The 26,126-nt window shown below is 40.8% G+C and overlaps 1 protein-coding gene across 1 annotated transcript in view; it reads right to left on the minus strand.

Annotated features, from left to right (window-relative positions):
* Window positions 1–17,319, minus strand: part of eif3ea (eukaryotic translation initiation factor 3, subunit E, a) — a 31,264-nt gene extending 13,945 nt beyond the window's left edge. Inside the window, exons 1-9 of the mRNA XM_084357533.1 lie at window positions 17,194–17,319; window positions 15,918–16,035; window positions 15,544–15,661; window positions 13,552–13,594; window positions 12,474–12,578; window positions 5,202–5,327; window positions 4,713–4,837; window positions 1,811–1,937; window positions 1,039–1,140 (exon numbers count right to left, since the gene is read on the minus strand). Of these exons, the coding sequence (XP_084213659.1) occupies window positions 1,039–1,140; window positions 1,811–1,937; window positions 4,713–4,837; window positions 5,202–5,327; window positions 12,474–12,578; window positions 13,552–13,594; window positions 15,544–15,661; window positions 15,918–16,035; window positions 17,194–17,283 (954 nt within the window). The 5' untranslated portion in view covers window positions 17,284–17,319. The remainder of the gene's footprint in view (window positions 1–1,038; window positions 1,141–1,810; window positions 1,938–4,712; window positions 4,838–5,201; window positions 5,328–12,473; window positions 12,579–13,551; window positions 13,595–15,543; window positions 15,662–15,917; window positions 16,036–17,193) is intronic.
* Window positions 17,320–26,126: the final 8,807 nt, after the last annotated feature.

Raw genomic sequence — 26,126 nt, forward strand, 5'->3', positions numbered from 1 at the left:
GAGCCTCTTAATTTCACTTTCAATGTGCATCAGATTGATGCATTTCACTTTAAAATGTGCACAACTTTCTTCTGGAGGAGCATGCACCTGGACACCACCTACCACAGTCTCACAAAATCATGTGGGAAACACTGATCCATCTATAATTATTGTCAGCATTCTTAACCAATGTTCTGTAAGTGTGTTTTTGTCTTCAGCATATTATTACAAAAAAGCCAGTGGATGCTCTCTGACTGAAGTTTTATAGAGATGGTGAAATATAGCCTATCAGCACTGTTTTATAGAACAGATTGGATACACAGACCTTAACAAGAGGGGTTCCTGACATTATCACAGAAATCTTGGTATTGAGACATGCAAATGCAAAGTCTGTCATCCCTCCGTCCTACTGATCTGTAAATATCAGCTCACTTGAGGTCAGTTTAACTTTCAAAACTCAGTATTCCCTGTGTGTTGAGCTTTGTAGTCAACATACAAAGAGGACTTTTATAGTATACGACTCATTCTATTCTCACATCAAGGACTGTTACATTCAAACATTACAAACCTTAATTGAAATAAATGCTCTAAATGTCAGTGCTATGACTGATCTCCCCCTACGTGTGTCTGCACGCCTCTTAGGAGACTTTTGCTTATAAAGCTTTTACTGTTAACTACTAGCCTGATGGGTCAATTACAGGCCATAGTAAAATCTGACAGAAGCCTGAGTCATGCAGTGTGTTAGAGGACCTCTATATTTGACAGTATGATACAAGGCACAGACTATCACTGCTCTGTCTGCTCTGGACCCACGCAGGAGCCCAACAAATAGAAATGCTGTGTGAACAGGCAGAAGGTCAGACAGCGATCACATCATTACTAACGTTGTTTACTACGATGCTACATGTGAAAGTTCAGGAGTCTGACCAACAAATTAGAGTTACTCAGAAGACCTCTGCATTGTCACGGAGAGACACAATCTAGACCAGCCGCTTCACATACTTCTACCAACAAAACCTTGAAACAAATGTTGGTAAGGTTTTTGATGTGGTTACTCACCGACTCACACTCCCTCAGTTTCTTCTGAGCACTGTCAAAGTCAAAGTTGACATACAGGCACTCCACAAACTCTGTGATTGGATCTTTGTAGGTGTAAGATTCCTGAAAAAAATGGAAATATGATCAAATGCATCTATATGTTTACATATCAAATCTGCTATAGCTCAAACTACAATGAAGTCAATGCTAAAATGAACAGAATAAAGCTGACGTATACCTATTGATTTATATTAAATGTACGTGTGATTCTTTTTATTAAATAGAAATCACTAATATCAGCATACACACACTACAATGAGAAAAAAAATAATAAATCCAAGTTTGGTTTTATTTACTGACAATAATGACCATGTTGTGAAAATAACCACCAGCTGGGCACAATGGCTAAATAAACATAGCAATTTACAAGGCCTTGAGTGAAAACACATTTTGAACTCACAATTTGAAGAGTTTCAAATCATGCTTGGCGTCAGAGCACTGAGCACACGTTTTAGTGATTACCAACAAGAGGCTACTGTCATTGGTGGAGAAGCCATCGATACACTACAGTCTGTCAATTCACTACCATGCATCAAATGTACTGGTTTCAGGGCTTTTACAGCTTGGACCCAAAGCAATATACACTCCCTGCACTTAAAAGGAAGTGTGAGCAATGCTACGGAGTAACATGGTCTGTTACTCATCCTTCAAAGCCTGTATGGTCTATAAGCAATGACCTGATAACTGTGTGCACTTTGTAAACACCGCGGGGTGAAAATTCAAAGTCTGGTACCTGCTGTATGACCTTCACCAAATCCTTCAGAACCTGCCGACGCTTACGGACATCCTTGTTTGTAATGACCGCTGTGGTCAGGTAACGTAAGATGTGCGGGCACATGGTCTGGATGGCATTGAGGTATCTGGAATGAGGGAGGATAAAGGTAATGACTTATCAGATTGATCAAAGACATTATCTCCTTACAAGGACACATAATATAACATTTTGGCTGCCTGTTGGGCTCCTGGCATTTAGGACAGAGAAAAAGCCTTTGCAGCTAATACAGATAAATGTCCTAACAGGACCCTCACTCAGGACATGGGTCCCAGCTTTAAGCTGCCTCTTTCATTAGTGTCCTATGAGAGAGAGGAGAAAAAGGAAACCCTGGCAAGAAGATATAGATCAGTGAGCAGGGACCTGCCCAGTAGCTGAAACCCAATCCATCAGGGACTGATGTTTCAACCACAGGTCAACTGGCTAAGGGCTGAACACAAGAGACAGGACGCTGTTACAGGCCGATTCTAATCCCACACCAACTCTGGAGACAGTGTTCTGTTTAAAAAAGGTCTTCACACACAAGCACAAACCACCTCCCTTATCAAGACTGGCATTGACTGTATCACCAAAATGTTTTATTGGTTTCTAAATATTTCCCTCTGAACCTCCAACTGACCACATTAAATCTGAAGACAGGAAGTGGAGTGGGCCCCTTCAGGTCTCCTATAGCTAAAGCCAGAGGAACACGTGGAGTTCAGAGAGAGAGTGCCGACAACAGTTTAATTAGCTGAAACAATTAAAGGGACAGGGGACCTGTGGCAGGAGTGATGTTGAGTCTAAAAACAGCAGTGGGCTTCTTGGCAAAGGCATCGTCGGCCTGGTTTTAGGCGATCTCCCTCCCTCCCTTTGTAGTTGCTTGACTCCCGTGGAAGACCGCAACGCTCCTTGCTGTGTTCCTGATTAACTTACACCTACTCACTCTCCAGGGGGGGCTCCAATGGCAAGCAATCTTGCATGAGTCACTGTACCATATCTGGGGGGCATTCACCCTACCCCACTTAGGGGACTTCATCTTTTTCCCTCTCTCTTTTTTTTTTTTTTTTAGTTTTGAGGCAACAAGCGTCGCTGCACTGGTTTGCTGAAGATGCTACTGAGGCATGCAGCCAAGAAATCAAGTGCAAGTTCAAATTTCCCCTGTTGAAGGGGGGCTGTGGGAGAACACAGAAGAGAGACAGGGTAACAAGGTCCAATTTCATGGCTCGTCTGGAAAAGAAAATCATGTCAAACAATTGAACGAGTGATATAGACAATCTAGTTACTCAGGGATACATTACTGCAGTCGTATTTGCCCCATTTGCACCTGTATCATACTTAGATACTGAGCATCGTTTCCCCTGAAGTCAGTGCAGTCTGTCAATAGTACACAAACAAGGCTTTGGATCAACATCTGCTGACTGCAGGGGTAACGGAGGTCATATGTGGAGCTGAAGGCCAGCTACTGGTCACCAACTTCAGCCAAAGGAAGTACTGGTCAAGAGATGGGAAACAAGAGCCAAGCCTCAGTGGGAAAAACATGAGGTTGAGACTGTGAAACTGCAAAGCACACAAAACTACCTCAGTTTGTCCACACAGATGGTTGGGTGAGCTTTTCATGAGTAATTATTGGGCAGGCCCCCTTAATCATCCACAATAAAATTAAAAACTGAGTAAAATTCAGGGAACCAGACATTTGAGTGTGCTGTGTTGTGGTCGCCTGTCATACTGTCTGTGGAGCCCAATCATCTGTTCAATTATACAAGCCTGCAATCAGAACAGGGGGAGGGAGCAAACACATCAAAATAGGTGGTGCGCAAATTTTAACAGAGTATAAAGTTTCCGATCTGCGATACACATGGCCTCGTTCTTGACTCGGAGAGTAAACAGACCACACAAAAACACACACACACATACACACTTCTGAAACCACTTTAAAAATACCAGCAGGGTTCATGAAGAAGCCCACCACCCAAAATGGGTTATTAAAGCAAATGGTTTTCTCTAAATCAAGTTAATGCTATAAAATGACTCCAAAACCCCTGATAAGTAGGACTTACCTTGGAGCTACAATACAGTTTTCACTAATAGACTTTAATTTGGACCCATGGTAGAAAAAAGAAGAAGATGTAACTACACACATACTGTACATGTATCACATAACACCTCAGAAATGTACATACACATGCAACTTGAGACAAGAAAACATTAGTCAGCAACAACCATTATCAAGTTGCAAAAAGAGTGTGTCTGAGTCGCTATGCAGTCTCTCAGAAGTATAACGTGGCAGCTTTTGGTACAATTTACCAAAACATTAATTATGACCAAAAAAAGTAGTGTGGTCAACAAGAGGACACATCTGAGCAAAGGGATTAACTTTGCTTTGCGACAGACCGCTTCCATTGCTGCTGCTGTTAAAGTTGAACTACACACAAGATTATTCCCCCACTTTACACATAATCACATAAAATTCATATTTGTTGTAAAAAATTGCTTTTCCTAGCAGTCGAACAACAATGTTGTATATGTAAATGCTGAATATGATGTACTGGATCTCAGACCCCAGAACACTAGCTATTGCCATGCACATGACCTAATGGGGATGCTTATACATAAATAAATACATTTACATGACTCACAAGGATGGCATATTTTTCATTCAAATGGTTCAAAAGGCTTCAATATGGCTTTATAGTCCAACAGACCCAAGTTTCAACCAACCTTCAGAACTCTGCTTTTCCTGTTCCCTTTGTTTAGTAGAATACATCTTATCTTTACAACTACTTCCTTTACTCTCACAAAAGGTTTTTGCAATTTCCTGTTTGTAAAAGCAGGAGATCAAAACAAGAAACAATTAAATACTATTATTTTATAAATGTTTACTTACTGTGGCTGATAGAGAAATAGCTCAATGATATTGTCTCTGCCCTTGGGGTGGTTGAAGAAGACAAAGAGGGACCAGTGAATGAGCCATGTCCTCTGCTGGAGAGACTGGAGAGGGGATGTAACAGACTGGACAGAACAAAGACAGAAATACAGGCAGGAAATAAAAAAGAAGGGGAAGAAGCACAGAAGAGAAATAACATCAATTTTTAAATCATAAATATGTTTTGCCACATTCGCATAAAAGCTGTCCTGTTCTCCAGTATGGCACAAGAACAAAACAACTCACATGTTCTTGCCTCCTACATGGCCATCAATCAAATACAGACAACCACTATACACCCATACCCAAGTTCTTAAGTAGTCAGATGAGTGCATGTGGGTAAGGAATAAAATGCCACAGCAGAGCTGTACTGAAAGTGAAATGTCAATATGAGAGTCTATGTAAGGGAATCTAAATGAGGTATCAAATTCTGAGAAGTGGGGCATTTACGTTGTTATCGATAGTCTCTCTCAGGCGGGTCAGGTCCTCCATGGCTGCCTCCCAGTTCTGCATCAGGATCTCAGAGGCCAGCTTGCCCCACAGCGAGTTCAGGGCATTCCTGTCGGTAGATGGGACCTTGGGAACAGACATGGTGCACTGTTAGAACCTGAAGCACACAATGCTACAACTTGGAAACAACAATTTTTCCACATTACTTGACAGATCAAATTCTGATTAAGAGATTAAGAGTCTCCTTATTCAGGTTGGCGGACTGCTCAGTAACATCTGCATCCATACACAGTGAGACTGGGCTTGCCACTACTTGCTTGGCTTCAGTGGCACTGCTGCACAGTGCAGTCACTTTTCTTATTTATACTGGATAAATGGATTAAATTATGTCATCCGAAGGGAATGGAGCTTGACAGAACAAGAGAAATGGATCATGAAAGATTGTTTAGCTTTTAATGAAACCAAATTTGCTGCACTTTTAGATACAACCACTGCATTGCAGTTGACCATAAAGTGTAATATTTTCAGATTAGCATGTTAAGTGAAGGGATATTTGGAGCATGTGTATAGTTTGCCGAAACCAAAGCATCTTGGTTCCAGTGGAGTTTACATCATTGGGCAATGCTGAAGATCATTCTCAGTCAGATCAATCTAAGGCTGTATCAGCGATGATTGACTTGATCAATGCCTGCATCACAGGTTATTATAGGCGCATTTACAGCAAGGATTTCAAATGCCATTTGTCTTGTTTGCAGAGAAGAGTAACATATATATACACACAACATGGTAAAGTTGAGAGACACATGAAAAAAATGGTCTGACAGGTTGCACCAGAAGCCCAGATATCCTGGCTTCTATTCATTAGTATGAGAGGGGAGACAGGACCATGATTCCAAAGTCTACCTTTGATATACACCAAGCCACATACAAAACATTTGCTGCACACAGCTTCCCAATCTATGTAAATTGCTTTTCTTTATTTCATATCTATGTAAATGGACTACTTTTAGCTTTTGGATGATTGGTCAAATAAAATCCAGTCTGAAGAAAAACAATTTAGTACCTGGTACCTTCCGATGGCATTTGTCATTATAGATTTAATCAGATTTAATGATTTAATGACCAAAAGATGAGATAAGGGTTGGGCGATGTCTGCGGAACTGGCATATGACATTGTCTACAGTGAAACATTGTGATGGATGATGACATCATCGTTTACGCATTTGAGGCAGCGTGTCCCCTCAGTGTGTCCCCTCAGGCAGCAGTTGCATATTAGCTCACCGCTGTAGCTGCCACTGTTTCCCACTGTTGCTCTGAAATGAATCTCAAACTGTCTCACCCTGCAGAGGAAACTATCTCCTGTTACCACCAACATACATCCCTGCGCCAGGTTTAAAAGCACCCTCGTCTCTGCACCACATGTCCATAATTTAAGTTTTGTTCAGCCTCAAAACTTAACAACATTGGCCGACTCACCAAGGAAGCTAAGCTAAGAAAACTTTGTATAAAAACGGCATGACAGAGAAACAGCGGCGCGCGGGAAAAGAAACACTACTGCCACAAATTTAACCGAGTGTATTTGGTTCACCTAACTGAGCTGGTTTGATAAGAAAATAATTAACGGAATATGGAGACGTTATGTTGCACTGAGCAGCAACATACTTCTGTCATTTACCCATTGCCTTCAGTAACTATGGACAATTTTGTCGTTATCACGAGGTAATGAGGCTGAAATATGAACTGACGCTAATGAGACATCTTTTTGAGGATAATCACTCTCAAAAATGTTGCAGGCTACCGTTTCTGATTTCCAGAACAGACTAAAACAAACAAAAAAGAAGCAGGTAATGAAACACAGGTTGAGAATGCCTCTGAACCTCTGCAAGGCAATCATCTGTAGTGGACACTGGACTACACCCTCAGGCTCTGGGAAACTCTGCGCCACAGTAGTTCACGATAACACCAAACACCAGACGCAGTGACATGAGTCAAGCAGGAAGTCAGGGTGGGTGTCTGCTGAGCGGCCAGAGAAACCTAGATCCTAACCACACACCCCCGGACACCGTCGGACAGCCGCTGGGTTGGACTGTGAGACACGACAGATGTACAAGTGGAGGAAACACTAAAAAAGAGCAGTTTTCCGCTGAAAACCCGCAAATTGGGAAAATTATTCAGAAATAAAGGTTTTCTTTTCCTATGCAGACCAGTTTCACTCTGATAACATTTCAACAAACCACTATAATTTGAGATGAGCTCAGGTAAGGGGAAATATTTGGAAAATCTCTTGTTGTATTCCCTCAAAAGGCGAACACAATAAGATGGTGTGTCCGTCCAACCAGTCAGAGGGGCAGAGTTTCTTTGATCACATAGCACAACCAAGGTTCATTATGAATGATTTTTTTTTTTCTAAGTGCAAAAGTCACAAGAAAGATCGGTGTTGTTAACAGCGAGAGAAAAAACTGGCTCCACTGCCAGGATAAAGGTCAGCATTTCATCTGTTCAAGTGTTTTGTTTTGTTTGTTATTTTTTTCCCTCTCTTGGAAGTCCCTGCCTGCTACGTTTGGCTGACCTCCAGGTCATTATGGCAGCTTTCTACACACACAGACACACACACAGTCTGGCTTTCACTAGTGGCCACGCTAGAAAAGTTTCAATACCTGGGTTTTTCCAGCAGTTACCTTAAGTTTCCATTGGTTTGTGAAATGGGCACATTTTCGCTGACTGACCAGCAACAATAAATTTACTGTGCTGGGGATCCGTCGGGATACTCAATCTTTATTCTTAACATTCAATCCCTGCATTAAGTGATGATATGAATAAGTTGCTCTTTTCGGGATAGGCCACACTGTAACAAGACCTGAGGCATGGATTTTGCAAGGCTGGCTTCCTTCGTTTAATTGACTGGGTTTCCCACGTTAAATGACTTTATGGAGCCTCACCTCTTCCATACGGGGGAGGGAAAGACAGAAGAAGGGCCTGTGAGGATGGGAGGTCCACAAAACACCGAAAAGAGGGGAGGGGGAGAGTGGTATACACACTCCCACTAATGAAATCCATTTCTTCCTACTCCCTGTCTAAAAAGCCTCTTGCATTGTCAAGAGTAAGCAACAGATATCTGGTTACAGAGCCTGATCTGGCTGGAACTGAAAATGAGGGGTCTAACAATTTGAGGGGTAAAAAGAAAAAAAAAATCTGTGCTGGACTTCGAACAACATACCTCAATTAAAGCAATTTTGGTTTATTTAGACTGAGTTGCAAAGCCATAAACAACTGTTGTTGGAACAGTGGGACATATCCGTAGCAAGCTTTTGAAGACTTTTCTTAATGCATTTTTTTGGTGGGGAGTGGAAGTGGAAATCTTGGGTGAATTACCCGTCATCTTGTCTCAGATGCAACTCTTCCCACTACAGATTTGAGCAGATCAGTGAAAAACCCATCAAATGAAGTACCCAACTGCTTTGGGTTAAGAGGGTTGTTTGTAGCGAGGAGGGTTCATCATCGCTCAGAGTCACTGCCAAGTTTTTGAGGAGGGGACACTCCAGCATAGTGAATGTGCATGACTAGCCAGAGTCACTGACATCCAAAAGACAACAGGCAACGCAGTGCAGTATCAAATGCCAATTAGACTAGGAACAAAAGACGGTCTTAATGTTTTTCACTCTAATGAATAGACAAAATGTTGATCTTATTCTTGCCCATTCTCTCAGGGCTGGCTTTGGCAGGAGTCCTCTGCTGTACCGCAAAGTTAAATGCCGAACCAAAGACAAACAAAAGAAAGAGGACAAGTGAGTGACACTTGGAAACCACTGACTATGCAGGCTGGTTCCACTGGTCATTATAGGACATTTGTTTGAGTTGAACTTCCTCACACTTGATGTAAGATAATACCAAAAGGAATTAAAAAAAAAAAAAAAAAGATAAATTCCCACTGGAAATGTGTTCTTTATTTCAAGTGGATAGATAAAATAAGTCAACAGCTAGAAGCTTGAAGATGCCCTCTATGCGATCTTAGACGCAGCTTCAGTGTTAAACTCAATGCTAATAGGGAACTTGATTACCTTAATGGGGGAAAAGGAGTTGGTTACATTACTGAGAATTTGGAGGAAAGCAGCCTGTTGCCTCCAGCGTTTCTTGTAAACAGCTCACTCTTCCATTACTCCCTGCAATATTTTAAACCGATCCAATGTCAACAAATGTTGAAAATGACCATTGCCTTGTTTTGTCTGCATTTTTGATGACCGATAGCGGTAAGTGCTAGGCTAACTGACAAGCACATTCATTTTGTGTGACTAGTTATAATAAAAGTTGTGTGTTACTTGTGTTTGAGCAGTAACTTCATACAGTGCTGTATACAGTGCATTCAGAAAGTATTCAGACGGCTTCACTTTTTTTTCACCTTTTGTTATGTTGCAGCCTTATGCTGAAATAATTAAAATTATTTTTTCCCCCCATCAATCTACACTCAATATACCATAATTACAAAGCAGAAACAGAATTTTAGAATTTTTTGCAAATTTATTAAAAAGGGAAAAACTGAAATATTACACTGACTTAAGTAATTCAGACCCTTTACTCAGTATTTAGTTGAAGCACCTTTGGCAGCGATTACAGCATCAAGTCTTCTTGGGTATGCAACAAGCTTTGCACACCTGGATTTGGGGATTTTCTGCCAGTCTTCTCTGCAGATCTTCTCAAGCTCCGTCAGGTTGAATGGGGACCGTCAGTGGACAGCCATTTTCAGGTCTCTCCAGAGATGTTTGATTGGGTTCAAGTCAGGACTCTGGCTGGGCCACTCAAGGACATTCACAAAGTTGTTCCAAAGCCACTCCTGCATTGTCTTGGCTGTGTGCTTAGTGTCATTGGTGAACCTTCGGCCCAGCCTGAGGTCTTGAGCGCTCTGGACCAGGTTTTCATATCTCTGTACTTTGCTCCATTCAGCTTTCCCTGAACCCTGACCAGTTGCCCAGTACCTGCCGCTGAAAAACACCCCCAAAGCGTCATGGTGCCGCCACCATGCTTAACCGTTGGGATGGTATCGGGAAGGTGATGAGCGGGGATGCTTAGAATTAAGGACACACAGTTCAATCTGGGTTCATCAGACCAGAGAATCTTGTGTCTCACAGTCTGCGTGTCCTTTGGGTGCTTTTTTGCCAACTTTCACTGAGGAGAGGCTTCTGTTTGACCACTCTGCCATAAAGCCCAGAATGGTAGAGTGTTGCATTGATGGTTGTCGTTCTGGAAGTTTCTCCCATCTCCACACAGGATCTCTGGAGCTCAGCCAGGGGAACCATCGGGTTCTTGGTCACCTCTCTTACCAAGGCCCTTCTCCCCCAATTGCTCAGTTTGCTCTAGGAAGAGTCCTGGTTGTTTCAAACTTCTGCCATATAAGAATTATAGAGGCCACTTTGCTCTTGGGGACCTTCAAAGCAGCAGAATTTCTTTTGTAGCCTTCCCCAGATCTGTGCCTTGACACAATCCTGTCTCTGAGCTCTGCAGCCAGTTCCTTTGACCTCATGGCTTGGTTTTTGCTCTGATATGTATTGTCAGCTATGAGACCTTATATAAACAGGTGTGTGCCTTTCCAAATCACGTCCAATCAATTGAATTTACCACAGGTGGACGACAGCCAAGGTGAAGAAACATCTCAAAGATGTACAAGAGAAATGGGAGGGACCCGAGATTTAGCAAAAGTGTCATAGCAAAGGGTCTGAATACTTATGTCGGTGATATTTCAATTGTTCCCTTTTAATAAATATGCAAACATTTCTAAAATTCTGTTTCTGCTTTGTCATTATTGAGCGTAGATTGATGAGGAAAAAATTAATATAGACGATTTTGCAACATAACAAAATGTGAAAAAAGTGAAGGGTTCTGAATACTTTCTGAATGCACTGTATATATTGAGCATCATCAATGAGTATTTTGATTTGTAATATGTCCAGTGTAATCTGTAACACTGGTGTTGGCACAAGTTTACTAACCAGTGGGAAAAATTCCTACTCGTGGCATCCATACAGCTGATTAGCACCTGCTTTAAACTTCTAGTCTGAAGGTCCTTTAAACCTAACCAGTAGTTGTTCTTCGACATGTACACTACAAAGGATACAATAATGTTAAATTCTTTTGTAATCAAAAACTAGCCTAATACAGGAGGTAAAGCTTAACAGTCAAATATTCAAGGATCACTTTTTAATAATCTAAAAAAAGGACAACTCCAAGGGATGAGGTGGCACCTCTCAGACAATTTTAACCTCACAGTGACTCAAATTTGGTTTTTGACCATGGCCACTGAAAGGTTGTGGACGTCTTATGAGAGGCAGCAGCCCATGCAGTCGAGCGGCACAGAGCGCCCTTTCACCGCCTAGTTCATCTTTCACTCATTTCTGAGGGCAAAGGGAGTGAAGCCACAAATGCCAGAACCCAGGCAACAAGTCTCTTTGTTTATAGAGGAAATGGGGAGTGTGCATGTGTACTAACAAGAATACTGCCAGTACTCTCTGAACTGTAATTATCTTCATCTGAAAAACATTGGTTGGCATCACTGAATTTTTCAACATTCACCTCGAACAAAAAATGTAATTTAATCAAACTGTTTGTATAATATAAATTGTTTTTTATCCTCCGGCTCATCATTTTAAATTCAGGGGAAAAAAAGGGCATCCTCATAAAAACATACCTTAATAAACACACCATAAGCACACTCCCCATCGAACATGCACAGCCTCCCTGAAACACCTTGCAAAATATATGTAACCCTCTTGATGCTAACTAAGAGGTGCCTTGCATAACTTAAGCACACTATAACCTCAGAAGTCGTGACAAGGGACTCTGGCCACAGCACTCAAATCAATAAGCTGTCTACCGAGGCCAGCCCCGTGAGAAGACTACAGACAGATTATGCAGTCCGCCACTGATCACTTGGCCCAGTAAAAGATCCTACTCAAGTCTTACAGCAGCAGTCTCCTCTTAATACAAAAGACGTGCAGGGAATTGAATAGGCAATGACGTAAGCTTATCACATTCAATTACTTCTAAGTGTTCTTTTCCTCTCCTATGCAAGCATTGGTCTTCTGAGGAATTAAAGCAATCTGGCAAACATAATGTGATGTTCAGTTTTAATATGTCAGAGAAATGCCTTAAGCCAGTTTATAAATGAGGACAGTAAAATACTATAGGCACTCTGTTAAGTGAGGCAAGGTGTGCAGTTATCAGCAAACATCACTATTAATGTTAACTGGTGTTGAATGTCAATGACAAGAGTTGAAAACTTACCAAGACACGGAAGAAGTAGAGATATTCTGCAGCACCAGAGTAGTTTCCACACTCGTACTGGAACTTGGCGTATCTGTACAGCGTGTCCAAGTACTCCTGACGGAACTTCAAGAGAAATAAAAGTATATCAATATCGCTAGAGGGAAAAAGTGAATTGTCAAAAGAAGTAAAAAAATAAATTAATTAATTTAAAAAAATCAGGCATATTTTCAAATTAAACAAAGTGCTTGCTCTGCAATGCAGCTATGTGGAAATCCCAGTTGTATTGTTGTGGCATTTCAGGGTTAAGGTATAATCAAAATAAAAATATTACGCCTCAAAATGTGGGCTACTCCAAATATATTTTAAATCCTCATAACTAAATTGAAAAATCTAATTTTAATTGCATATCTATTGGTAGTGGTAACATACTTTTTCCTCTTGTGGTGGCACACCACTGCTAAATTAATATAGAGTAAACACTGCTATAGCAATGTGCCAAGCAGTGGTCAGGTGAACTAAATTAGAAATGGAGATGTATATATAGGGCTATCATTTCAAGCCTACTTGTCTACCTATATTTAACTGTCCTTCCTGCTGTCCAGTATCTCACAGCAGCGTGCACTGACGTCAGGCCATTCACTAGGATTCAGTATAAATGGGACAGGCAGTGGGTGCTCCGGGCCGCCCAAGCCTTTCCCACAGCATGCTGAGGGGCCCTGAGCCTGGGCTGTGTGGAGGTGCACTGGGGACAGCATGCAGGTCAGCGGGATACCGGAGTGGGAGGGGACCGATGGAGGGGAGTGTAAGAAGCCAAACATCACGGTAAATATAGAACCTCCGGCATTCTTGCGGCTCTATCCACGAGTCCCGAGCTACTCTGTTTATTCTTAACAATTCACCACAGAATGTAAATGTCCGCAGAATTTGTGCAAGCCATACAAACCCCGAAAATGAGTTAAGGGTTTTGGGAAGTAATTCTGCATTTCCCTGCTCGGCCAGCCCCTCCCACTTCGCCCCTAAAACAACCGTGGGTTCACACAAGAGCCATGGGAAATGCAGTGAAGAAGTGAGATGTCAGCAGATCAGGCCAACTTACGTTATGTTTTTCTGCCAAATAGTCAAAGAGCATTCGTCCATCCCTGCAAAAAAAAAAAAAAAAAAAGAAGCAAGACAGTTCCTGTAGTTAGAGGTCATTTAACTTGAGTTGCAGTTTGGCTGACATACTGGTGTATGGAGTCTCATTCAGGTACATTTTTCCACTTCTGTTCTAAATCAAGAGTTGTGCATACATGAAGACCATTTCACTTTTAAAACAGTGTGATGGGCTGTTTATTACAGTCGGTTTGGCCACTATAAATCTATGCTAGCCATGTCTAACAAATTATGTCTGGTGAGGGAAGTGCCTCTGAGTCTCTATGGCTTTGTCAAAATAAAGGAATGCACTGGCTCTTCTAAACTGTTGTATCCAAACTGCGTTTTACTACTTTGCCTGTAACCTAAAATCTTGGTATTTATGTGGACACCACATTGAAACTATGTGTGTTTCTTGGGTATTTTCACTTCTGTAATGTGAATGAATTAGTGTGCATTTGCTGGCAAATGTGTGATGTGTTATTGAGGCTAGGGCCGGATTCTTTGCTGCTTCAGGACAGGTCGTTTCTGCTAATGCTCTACAAATGCATTGCAGCACTGCCGATGTATCTCTCACAAAGGTAGAAAATGGGCGAAAGAATAATATTCATACAATGTCTGTCTTAACAGTGATACAAAATAGCTTAACTTATACATTTTGCTTTGCACTTGTTTTGAGGTTTAGATGAAAAGCAGCTGCGTAGATGTCCAACAAGTGGCAACTGTTAATGAAAAAGTCTGCACAGCATTACTGCCACCTTCTGCACTGAAAAAGTCAAGGAGCAATCTGTAACAGGTTGACTAAAAAAAGTGGTTTTCATTGCTTTAACAAGTCTGAACAAATGAGGACATAAATCATCGCTCACCCTTATGGTTTTCATAATCTACCATGTGTGTCCAACAGTAACAGACTGTTTATAAATATGGTACTAACACGATTTACTATGACATCTGGGCTTCAGTGGTTGTCCAAATAAAGCCTGGTAAGGCATATAGGCAGATTAGCCTACTGTTCAGTAAAAGTACTGAGACCAATAGGTTATATTACCCTGTAAAATGATTTGTGCATCTGTGTGTGTTAACCCAAAGTACAGGGCACTGGGGTTCAAATATCAACCCATTTCTCATTCCCTGCACTGAATGATCCTCTAATCCAGAAATAATGTCAAAAACAAGCGATCGCATCAAAAATTATTTAGCCATAATGATGGAATAAAACTGTTGCATGTCCTTTGGCTTCAGAGCAAATTCTTCATTGACCCCAGATGAGTTTCCCATTGTTTCATAAAATCAGATGGTATGAAGAAAAAATTCTTTAACTTAAGACAGACACAAGATCCCTCATCCAAAAGGAAGATTTCCTCCTGACTTAGCAAACTTACCATTACATGGACATGTGCTAAATCAATGTTGCTATTATCAGGCTTCAAATCTCATAACAGTTCATATTAATCTATGTCTTATATAAACAAATGTCTGCAGCCCTACTAAAACAATACAATAAAACAGTACAAATTGAAAATAAATGAAAATGGAAAATGCTTTTGATTAACTGTACACACTCGCCAAGAAACAAAGGCAAGGACACAGACTGAATATGACCAAACTATTTTAATCACCGTCTACAACAAAACAGTCTTAATAAAAGTTAACCACAGCATTTTGCGTCTGTCTCTTTTTACGTACGTCTTTGCTGACTCGCCCCTAAAAAAGGCCAAGTGCGTTTTTCATTCAAAATGCAGTTCCATTGACTCTACAAAATCCTTTTGCAGTGCTGCTGTTCCGTCTATTGTTTCAAATAACAGGTTTTACAAATCCTAGAAACATGGCAAGTAAGACCAGCAATAAATTTCACAACCTCACAAAGGCAAAGTCTCGCATAAAATCTGTTTTAGGACAATAACAACTGTCATAATAATGAAAGATACCAGTCTTATTCATAAATGAGAGGCTTTACCTGGTGGACTGCATCTGCCTTGTTGTCTCCGGGTCCTCAAACATCTTCACAATGGGTTCTGTCTCTGACTGCAGCTGCTTTAGCTGGGCCACAACCTCAGTCCTCTTCTCCCTTAGAGCTGACACAGGGAGGATAAAGAAGGGCATTAACTACAGCAACACCATCAACCAACACTTACACGGCATGCGACCAAGCACTGGAAGCACTGTAAACAAAGTTTACTGCTAAATCAATTCTAAATGGATTGAGTGGTGTAGCGCAGTAACCCTGTATGATTTCTATAAGGAAATTTCAATATCATCCTTACTATTGTGTGAGTGGTTGCTGGAGAAATGCGGATATGGAGTGTGTATCCACCAAGCGTCAACACTTACTATGGGGAATTTCCTTTTCAGAAAAGAGGCTTCTGTGCACATCCATGGCGAAGTCCACCATGTTTGTGTCACTGAGGAGGTCCAGTTTTCCATTAAGCAGCTCCTGCTCATTGTAGATCTAAGAAACAATAATAGAAAACAGAGGTGAGGGGATGTTTTGTACAATACTATCATCTAACCTGGAGGCTCAGACAAAGTTATAAAGACTTATACTGTATGTTTCCAATTAATCAATTATTACAAAGCACAAACTCTTATCGTCAACCGTCTTAGCCTTCAAAAGATAAAAAGTATATGTTGCTTGTATGATAAATATTTGTACTGAACATCAAATGGCGTGCTGGCTATTGTTGATGGTATTATAACAACATTCAGTTTAAATTAAGCTAAACATATTAGCCATTGTTAGCTAACTACACGTAACAGAGACATCTTGAACAGAAACTGACGCTCATGTGAGCTTTATAACGTAACCTACAGATACACAATACTACGTTATCACCGAACACAGCCGGTGTTACGTTTTGCTATTGATAGTTGTGTTATGTGTTGTGGACATTCTTGATTATTATTTTCCAGCTGTTAAGCGATACTTGCCACAGCCTGACTAAATACACACGTCAACCTTTAAGGTTATTTATACAAAATGAACGACTTTTGTTAGCTTCGAATGGTTAGCATCGACTAAGAGCTAACTTATGCCTGTTTTATTAACCCGTATATCCCCACCGGGCGGTAAAATCGCTGACCGACAGAATGCGAACGTGTATGGAAGCACCGCCCAACTATGATGTACAACCTACTACGCCGAGTACAGGAAACGCGCACTCCTAAAACCGCCTGAAACAGCGCGTGGCTCGCTTACCAGCTTTGTGTCAAGCTCATCCAATTCAAACTCAAGACTTCCGGTACTTTATTTTCAAACGTAAAATTAAATGGAAATCTTGAGGGTGTTAAAATGAGCCATGCGTAATCTTTCATGTCGCATTTTTAGTCATATTTATTCATGTAATAACTACAAACATTAAATCTACTTATTTTGTTTTATTCTCACGGAAAGTCATCCATTTATGTCAGATGTAACGTGTTTCGAAGCTTTTATTTTGAACGCATGTCTACATTTCCGGCTCCACTTCGGTTAAACGAGGCTACTTTACACCGCTTCAGAAAATGTGGACAACTCCTTTGCGCTTTAAAACGGCTCAAAAGCCATATATAATTAGTTTAACTAACGAAAAAGTGTACCGAAAGTTGTATATGTTAATATAGTTCGTACCTCTTTGACAGACAGGAACTCCAGCAGTGGAAAAACGAGATGACGGTCTAAAAAGTGAGCAATTTTGGTGGTGAGGTCGTATTCCGCCATCTTTGCTCCGGGGAAAGGGAAAAGGAAGCACGTTTCAGCTTTGTGCAGAGGGGCGGACCAATTAGCGACGTCCTCTGCATCCTCACTGAAAAGAGTTGTGATGCTGCTTTCACGGGGTTTTTATGAAGCACATGCTGTCCACTTATTCTGTTTTGTATACAGTAATAAATCAGTACAATAGGACACTATTTTGATGGATAGATAGATAGATAGATAGATAGATAGATAGATAGATAGATAGATAGATAGATTTTGGTTTTCTGAACTGTTTCATGTTCTCTTGTGCCATTGTGCCCCTTTTTCCTTTAAATTTCCAATATGCAGGAATGATAACTCTATAGTATTGTTATTTGTTTGCTCAGTTTTCTCTCATAGCAAATTCCATAATTTTAAATTATTTTAGGGGGCTCAGCTATGACTGTTTCATCATGCTTTTGCACTGTGCAGGACTTAATAATCTTATGTCTTAGTGACCTTACTCATTCTGTTAAAGTTTTAACTGAAGTATCAGTTTAGGAGTATAATAGGTAACATGGTCTCGTGAGGTCTATATATATTATAGATGTATTATACATGTATAGCATTTTTTGTTACAATGACAGTTAATAATCAGTTCCCTGTTAGTGTGAAAGAGACTTGAATTTCACTCACATTTTTACCATTTCATTCTTCCTCATGTATGGAAATGTGTAGCCTTTTTTTATATCTTCACTGGTTTCTCAGAAGGATGCATGACTGTGACTCGTAAACCTTTCAAAATTGCCATAATTTCCTTGTGGTGTTGATACAGTGAAACATTTCATTTATAAAGAGGGATCCGAGCGAACGTTTTGTTGAATTTGAAAACATGGGCATTTCTCCAGACACCACCAATATTTCTCCTATAAGCTTGTGTGTGACTGACTTCTTCATGGGACCAAAACCATTTGAGGGCAAATATAGTCATGATGATCCGCCACTCACACGCCTGCTAAATTTGAATGAAAACAACCAGATCGTTTCCAATCATTTGACTTTTCCACAAGGCTATAGAATGTCTCCACTGTGCATCTGAACCAGCCCCCTTTCTCGTCCTTCAGCAGCTGCCTCATAAAGGTGCCCATGTGTTGACCATACCCGACAACAGCCAATATCAGCTACTAAATGGCCCATCTCTAATAGGTTTCACTACTACCTTGTTTTCTTGACAACCACACGGAACTGTCTTGTATCCTCACACAATTCCTCCCTTGTTACCACTGAGCTCTCTCTCCTCCTCTCCCACTTCTCCCCGCCGCCTGACGGCAGGTAGAAATGAGTCATAAACAGACACCACTCACCATGGCCATTTGCTGTTTTACTGGGTGCTTCTGACACAGTCAGTTCTGGCTCAGTGGCAGCTTGCTTAAATTGAAAAAAAAAGAGACTGCTTTTACTCTGCAGAAGACTCCTTTGTGTTGTCTGCTTCATTTCGGCAAAAGGTTTGCAGGAAAAGGAGTCACCCGTACGATCATTTAGTCAGTTTGGCAAGCACCATTTAGGAATTTGTCTCTATTAGATCATTCATGATTTAATTTAAATAATTAAAAACTCCAGCCAGTTTGGCTGCTATAAGTTCGCTTTATAAGGTCACATTAAAATACTTTCTCTGTTGCTTTTTGTTAAGTACCAGTTTCACTAATGTGAGCAGCTAGGCGTACAGTAGACACATTTCTTAAATTTCATGTTTTTTTGCTAAGTGTAGTATTCTTATTTCTGCTTAGTATTTTCTTTAAGAATTTGTATTATTGATTATTTGGAAAATCTTTCAATGTGTTGCATAATTGTTGTATTTAATGTTTAAATCTCCATCCCTGAATTTCCCTGCAGGAATCCACAGTTACACCATGTATCTGACTTTTCCTGACAAAGGTTTAAAGTTTGGGAATGGACAAAAATTAGTAGTGTCTTTTTGCTGAAGGTAGGGTCTTACTTTTTTTTCTGAGAGCAGGGGAGCGTCCTTTATTCTCTCGCCATGAATTCATATTTGCAATAGAAGAGGTATACTTACATAAATTGTTACATAAAAAAAACTGTAGTTCATATAAGTGTACTTGGCAGAATATAAAGATGTAATATATAAAATAATAAGGTTGAACGTGTCAGCAGGTACACGTTTAACTGTTATTCTACCACTTTAACACTGTTGATTAAAGCAGCTACAGGGAACTTTTATTTTGTTGATTCTGACGACCCCTGTGGACAGAGGTGGGGGTGTCACCATTATGTCGTAAATATCCTGATCTGGCTAGTGTGTAAATTTTTGTTTGAAAGCGTGTGAAACAAAGACACAAATGATTTTAATAAATTTTTTCTTCTTTAAACACAGCTTTTTGCAGAATGCATGCTGATCAGTTAATGTATTCACTTGTGGCTATAAGATTAACAACTGTACTATGGCAATGTTGAAACAAAGATGTACCACCAGACTACAGAGCAGCTTGTTTCCTCAGGCTGACCCCTCGATTCCTCCTCAGCACTCTGCCATAAAATTGTTTTTTTAAAATAGAAAAACTATAATAACCATATAGAAATGGCCAATCTATTCACTGCTGGTCTTTGTTTGCTTATGTGGGTCATATAGAGGCATTAAATTGAACCTGTTTAAGCAGTTGAAAAGTCTAGAAGAGGGCATCAAAGACAACATTAATAACCCTGGGAAGGGCCTTTGTTTCCAACAAAATAAAAGTATGGTTCAACTCCTCTCACCACCTCAATAACTTTCATACTTTTCAAGCAGGAAAACCTCTACGTGTCCTTCCAACCTACAAATGATCATAAACCAATAATTGTTCCTCCATGTAACATAAACACATGCACTATATCGTCCATTCTCAGTATAATTTGAGTTGTGTGCTTGTATTTTATGTCCAGGCAATAATACTTGTTATTACACAATATTGAATTAGGAAGCAGCGGGAAAGGTCTTCACTGGTCCAGGCAAAGCCAATAAGCATTCTCAGATAGGTTAAACACCACAAGCTAAATTCAAACCGACAAGAAATCTTGTATTTTAAACATTGATATGAAGGCCAAATTACTTTGGTTTCTCTTGTTTCAACCAGCCAATCTTCATTTAAAAAAAAAAAAAGGGTGCTTTGGAGGTAGTATTTTGGAAAACATGTGCAGGGGAATATTCTGTCCTTTCTTGGGAATTTCTTCAGTTTTCTTTCCTGACGCCACACTAATGTTATTTTGCTGATAACATGTTGGTATCACATAAACATGTTCAGTCTAGACTTCAGTCTTCAGAATAATCACTGAGCGGAGACGTTCTCTTTCTTTCTGTTCAAAACTAACCTTTGACCAATTCTTTTATTTGATAATAGAAGTCTTAGATTGCATATTTAAAATTTGCAAACCAAAAAATCCCTGCCGCTGAGGGCCTGGCCATTAGGGCCTGAACTATGTTTTCAAAGGTCCAGTGCCAGCTTACTCATCCATCCCCTAAAAGAAAAGCAAAGGCAAAACTGTGAATCGCAGACAGTTTGAAAAAAGGGCAAGGGGCAATTGAAACAAACAAAAGGCTATAGCTGTTCAGATGGATGGTCGAGCCTACTCCTTGCTGGATATTTTCAGGTAATATCTTGAGATGAGGGAGACGGACTCTAGCTGATTATACCAACCCAAACTTAAAATGGCGACTGTTTAAAGGAAGAGTTTGGCATTTTTGGAAATACATTTGCTTTCTTGCTGAGAGTCACATGAGAATATTGATACCATCATCAGATCTTTATAGTTAATATGAAGTTGGAGCCCGGCAAGTTCACTTAGCTTAGCATAAAGACTGGAAACTAGAATTCACCTAGCGTCATTTTTACACTACTATATAAAGTGTAAAAACAACAAGTCGCAGTTTTACAAGCATTCATGTTCCTGAAGTCTTGTCATCAACCTTGTGTTGCCAGGCAACCAGCAGACTCTCCAGGATGTCAGTGCTCCAGGCCAAGAAATAGATTGGCCCACAACCCCTTGTAAAACTGCAACTTGACATTTTTACACTTTAGCATATGAATTATACAATCGGTTGGGTTCGACTGGGCTGGAGCTCAGCTCAGGTGGGCTCCAGCCCAATCGAACCCAACTGACTGATTTTAGGCTTACTGACTAACGAACATTTTTAATAAATGGTTAATTAAACTTTGGTTAAAAGTTATTTCATTGTTAACAAACACTGAAATGCTTCATAAGCCATTTTGTAAAGGTTTATAAACATCAGTTACAACTTTATAATGGCCATCCAAATAATATTTATAGATGAACTATAATAGAGACAGAAAATATTATGATCTTATGTCTCTGAAATTGTCTGGAAAATACAAGACATTTCTCATAGATCTTATTTTGTGTTGTATGTGGTCCAAGGATGACCTAATTTATGTATTATGGGATGACATGAGCTCTATTCAAGTGGTATAAAGCTGGCCCCATACTGAAATATGGCTGGATTATTGGGGTTGTATTGGGGTACTGGCCTATATATTTGGGTTATTCAACTACTTTCTTTAGGGACTTCACAGTGCTTCCAAGACGTGAACTGTTCCCCCCTCAAAATTCATTTAAATAAAATGACCAAAAAATGAAATAAAAAATGAAAATGTACTCACGTCTCCTTAGTGGAGTCTGACCATTTAGACTGATTCAACTGAGATAGTCAGATTCAATTTGAGATACATAAGGCTAAAAAAGTCTAAGACCATTAGTAATGACCCCAAACACACCTCAATGGTTTACAAGCACCACTTAAAGACCAAAGAAGATTGATGCGTCCTGACTGTCATGGACCTTCCTCCACAGTCACCTGACCTCATTCCCATTGAACATTTTTGGGGGCAAAAAACGACATTTTGACCCGACTGTATCTGTCTCTGAAATCACCAACACTTTGGTGTTGGGTGTAATTCGGTCTGTGCTACAGCAATAAAAAAAGACAAACTATTGTTCCTCTGGACTCTCTGCATCCATCTTTTCATTGGAACAACTTTCTACTGTAGAAATAGCACCAATGAAAACTGTCGACAGTGCGGTCCGTGGGAACCAAACCACTCGTACCCAACCCACCAACCTCAAGGACAAGCACTACCCCTAAGACATATAATGTGTTAGTGAGCTTTAGAGGTGCTGATGTGAGGATTTTAGTTGCCTTTAGGCTTGCTGTTTACCCCTTTCCAGTCTTTATGCTAAGCTAAACTAACCAGCTGCTGGCTGTAGTTAAATATGTAGTACAGATATGACAATGGCTTCCCAAAATGTCCAACTACTCAATTAAGGCAGAGGCTGTGCAATTGTGCATAGTTCCTGCAAACATGAGCCCTACACTTTGATTGTTTAACCTCTTGTGGATGCGGTTCACTGCTGTCAGCTCTCAAACATAACTTTGTTTTGGCGATTTTTCTGCAACTTTGTAATCTCCCCCTGCCAAGGTGCTTCTCAGTCAACCCAACCAACAGGCTGAATGTAACTAATGGTTTGTTCCCAGCAACTCCCATAACATCCAGCCAGCCTGGTGAATGAAGAGGTTTGGGTTAAAGGCTTATCAAAACTTTAAACAAAGCCCATAAAAGTGGAGTAAATATAAACAGTCATCCAACATTTCTGTCTTTTTAAATCAAAGCATGCGTGTGTTTTTGTAGGATGAAGCAGTTGCAGGCAGTGAAGGCTCTGACCACACATGATCTCCAGGTTCAACACCGGGATGCTCAGACAGCAACACATTTCAGCATGCAAGACGGTTATCCATCATTCTACGTGTTTGTCTTGCAGAAAACACTCCTCTGCCTTAATGGGATAAACTTAAAGGGCGCTGCAGTAACGTGCCAAATATTCCATGAAAAACCTCAGCTCTCCAGTTCCCTGAAAGCTTTCTTGGTCAACAAATGAATCCAAGAGAGGGAGAGGAGATGACACTGCCAAAGACACCCACCACTGGCCTCATTCTAATATCTGTCAAAATATAAATCAATAAGACCTGAAGACGAATGACTCGGCGCCGTATGTAGCAAAGCCAAGCATCCCTGCTCAGAATCTGAATTCCAGCATCTCATATGAATTTCAATGATTCTTCTGTAAACTTTTTAGATATGCATCACCTCGCTCTGTGTGTGTGTCAGGTTATAAATCAGCGGCCCACTCCTGATTCGGAGCCCAGTGCTGACTTCAGCAGTGTCACACTCGATGGCAGAGGGATGAAGGTTATCGACCAGGCCCGTGGGCCAGAAAACAACGTGAACTTCCAGCGAGCACCCAATGGCACCAAGCAAAGAGGACATCTGCGCAACACATGTCCGCTGCACAAACAAGGAGTGACTTGTACTATACATCAGCAGCATCACAGAAGGCACACATGGGAGTCGATCAATATTTGACCCCTCTAATCCTTCCTCAGATGCTCGCTCCTCTCGTTATGCATAACTTCACTCGTCCTCTGCAATTTGCTTTGAAAAACATGACATTACAGAGAACATGGCGCTATCTCCAAATTTGTTGTGGTGAGCATTCTTACCAGAAAAGAAAAGTGAAATCTGATAACTCCAGATTATGTTGTATAGTTACAGGCTTCCACTGCACGGGGGATGAGATTTGAATATCCTTCTTCCTGTGGATTTTACATTTCTGTAATAATTGCCATTGTGCGTATTTATGCAGCTAAGTGGAGGTCTCTGAATAAAACCGCTCTCGAGCTAACGGAAAGAAAGTAAGACCAGTGAACAACAGCCGTGACTTCTATGAATGTCAAACCTCAGCGTCGACCCCCTGAGAGGTTGTAGAAGTGCTTTGTATTTCGAGTTGGAACCATATATGAAAAAAAATGCTGGTGGAATGAATGAACTTCACCAGCTGCCGCAACTTAAGATGAAGATGATGTGATTCTTGGATGAGACGGAGAAAGAATTTTCAATATTTGGCTCGGAGGTGTCAAAATTGTCACGTCACTGCCAAATCCTCTCTCAGAGATCAAACTTTCTCTTTAATAAGACTGCATGAGGGTTATGTAAGATCAGACTTCAATGTAAAGTCCTCCAATGAGACTTTTTTTTTTCTACTGTAATAAATTCAAGGAAGAGCACAGGAATGTGTTCATGTAGAAATCAATTTATGGCCTCCAGAGCTTGTAAGAATGAGTTTTTCTCAGTCTAAATTACCATCACTTCTCATGATGAATGTGGCCATCACCTACAGCCTGCGCTGAAGTGTTTCGGAGGTAATCTCACGCATGCTGATGTTAAATCCTTGTTTGAATTTAATGAGAAAGGACGATGGGCTATTAAAACCAATCTTGCAACACATAATATACTACATGTGGTAATACTCCAATCCACAATAAGCAATCACGCTACTGCACAAGGTGTCGGGGGAGCAATACGTCCAACGCTTCATACCGTGTGAGTAACATCAATTACCAGCGTGGTGCTGCTCTGACATGGGGCTGAATATTGTTCTTGGCACCGAAGTCAAGATGGAGAAGAGCAGGAGAGTGAGGAAGCCTAATTGTGATGTGCCATAATTTCCCGCTCAGGGCCTCTCACTCAGGATATGGGTGAGGTCAAAGGTGCAATAGAGGGAGTCCATCAGAGGCAAAGCGTGCTGAAGTCATCTGTACGGAGTTATTCGCGGTGAGGTGAAAGCAACTTGCTCAGACAGGGGACCTAATCAGATTTCAAAGTAAACACAGCGCCGCCGGCTCCAGAAGGCTGAGTCCAAACATTGTTGCTAATTGCATCTGTCTTCATTTTCCACAACTCACTGTACAACACCAACGAATGAGAAACCTAGATGGAACAGGAACTATTTCAAAACCACAGAGAGCACCTCAACCTTACCTCAATTTTGAGTCCATAACTGTTCATTTTAGAGATTGCCAACTCTGATTACTTCTGTCAGAAATCAAAATATAATGCCTATGAAGTGTTTCTACTGGAATATTTCGCTTTTTTTTTCATACATGGAGACAGAAAAGGAAAATATATATATGCTTGTCCTGTGTGCCATATGTGGGGGCTTCCAGAGCATGGAAACCTACGTAAGCACCAGTCAAGTAGTACAATTTGGGTTTTCAGATGGCTGCAATTGATCTCCCATATTGTGACATTTCTGCACAAGAGAGCTGCTCCAAGTTAAACAGGCGCCTTATGTCAAGAGGCTTTTTTTTTTTCACCACCACCACATCCAGCTGCATCTCAGAGTTATAGACAGCTTGTTCACAGAGCGCTTTTTACCATCGTGTCCTGAAATCCCAGCAGTCACAGCCGCTGCATAGTGTTTATTACGGGTCACTGTTAGGGCCCTGGCCTTCAGTGGCACCTTGGCAGACAGGGGAAAGCCCTCTTCCCCAAAGGACAGTGTGTGATTGTTTTAATGTGGTCTCTTTGGTATTTCGCGTTCCAGCAAAAACCCAACCACATATCAACTGACTGCCATGTGCAGACTTGAAAATTACAAGTGCACAGATCGCCAAAGCTGAGCGTAACCTAAACTGTACACAGTGTTATTATTTGTATCCCTGACAGGGATGATGACATTTCATCGTTCCTTCTGCACTTGCCCATTACTGATGATGCTAGGCTGTTTTACAATATCATTGTCCTTTGGAAAATAAATCTCCTTGTTGTCCTTTACAACAGAACATCAACAAAGTATGCATAACAGTAGGCTGTATGCAGTGAGCAGCACTGGATATGACATCAGATCTCTGAAATGTGTCTGTAAGCAAGTTTGTGCTGAGCCCACATCAACAAGTGTGCAATGTGGTAAGAGAGAAGTGTGTAAGCGAGCATACACTGGAAGAGGATGAGATTCACAGAGGCTCCTCAGGGAAATCAGGATAA

Source organism: Pagrus pagrus, assembly GCF_965226575.1.
Source record: "Pagrus pagrus genome assembly, chromosome: 7".
Taxonomy (NCBI): Eukaryota; Metazoa; Chordata; class Actinopteri; order Spariformes; family Sparidae; genus Pagrus; species Pagrus pagrus.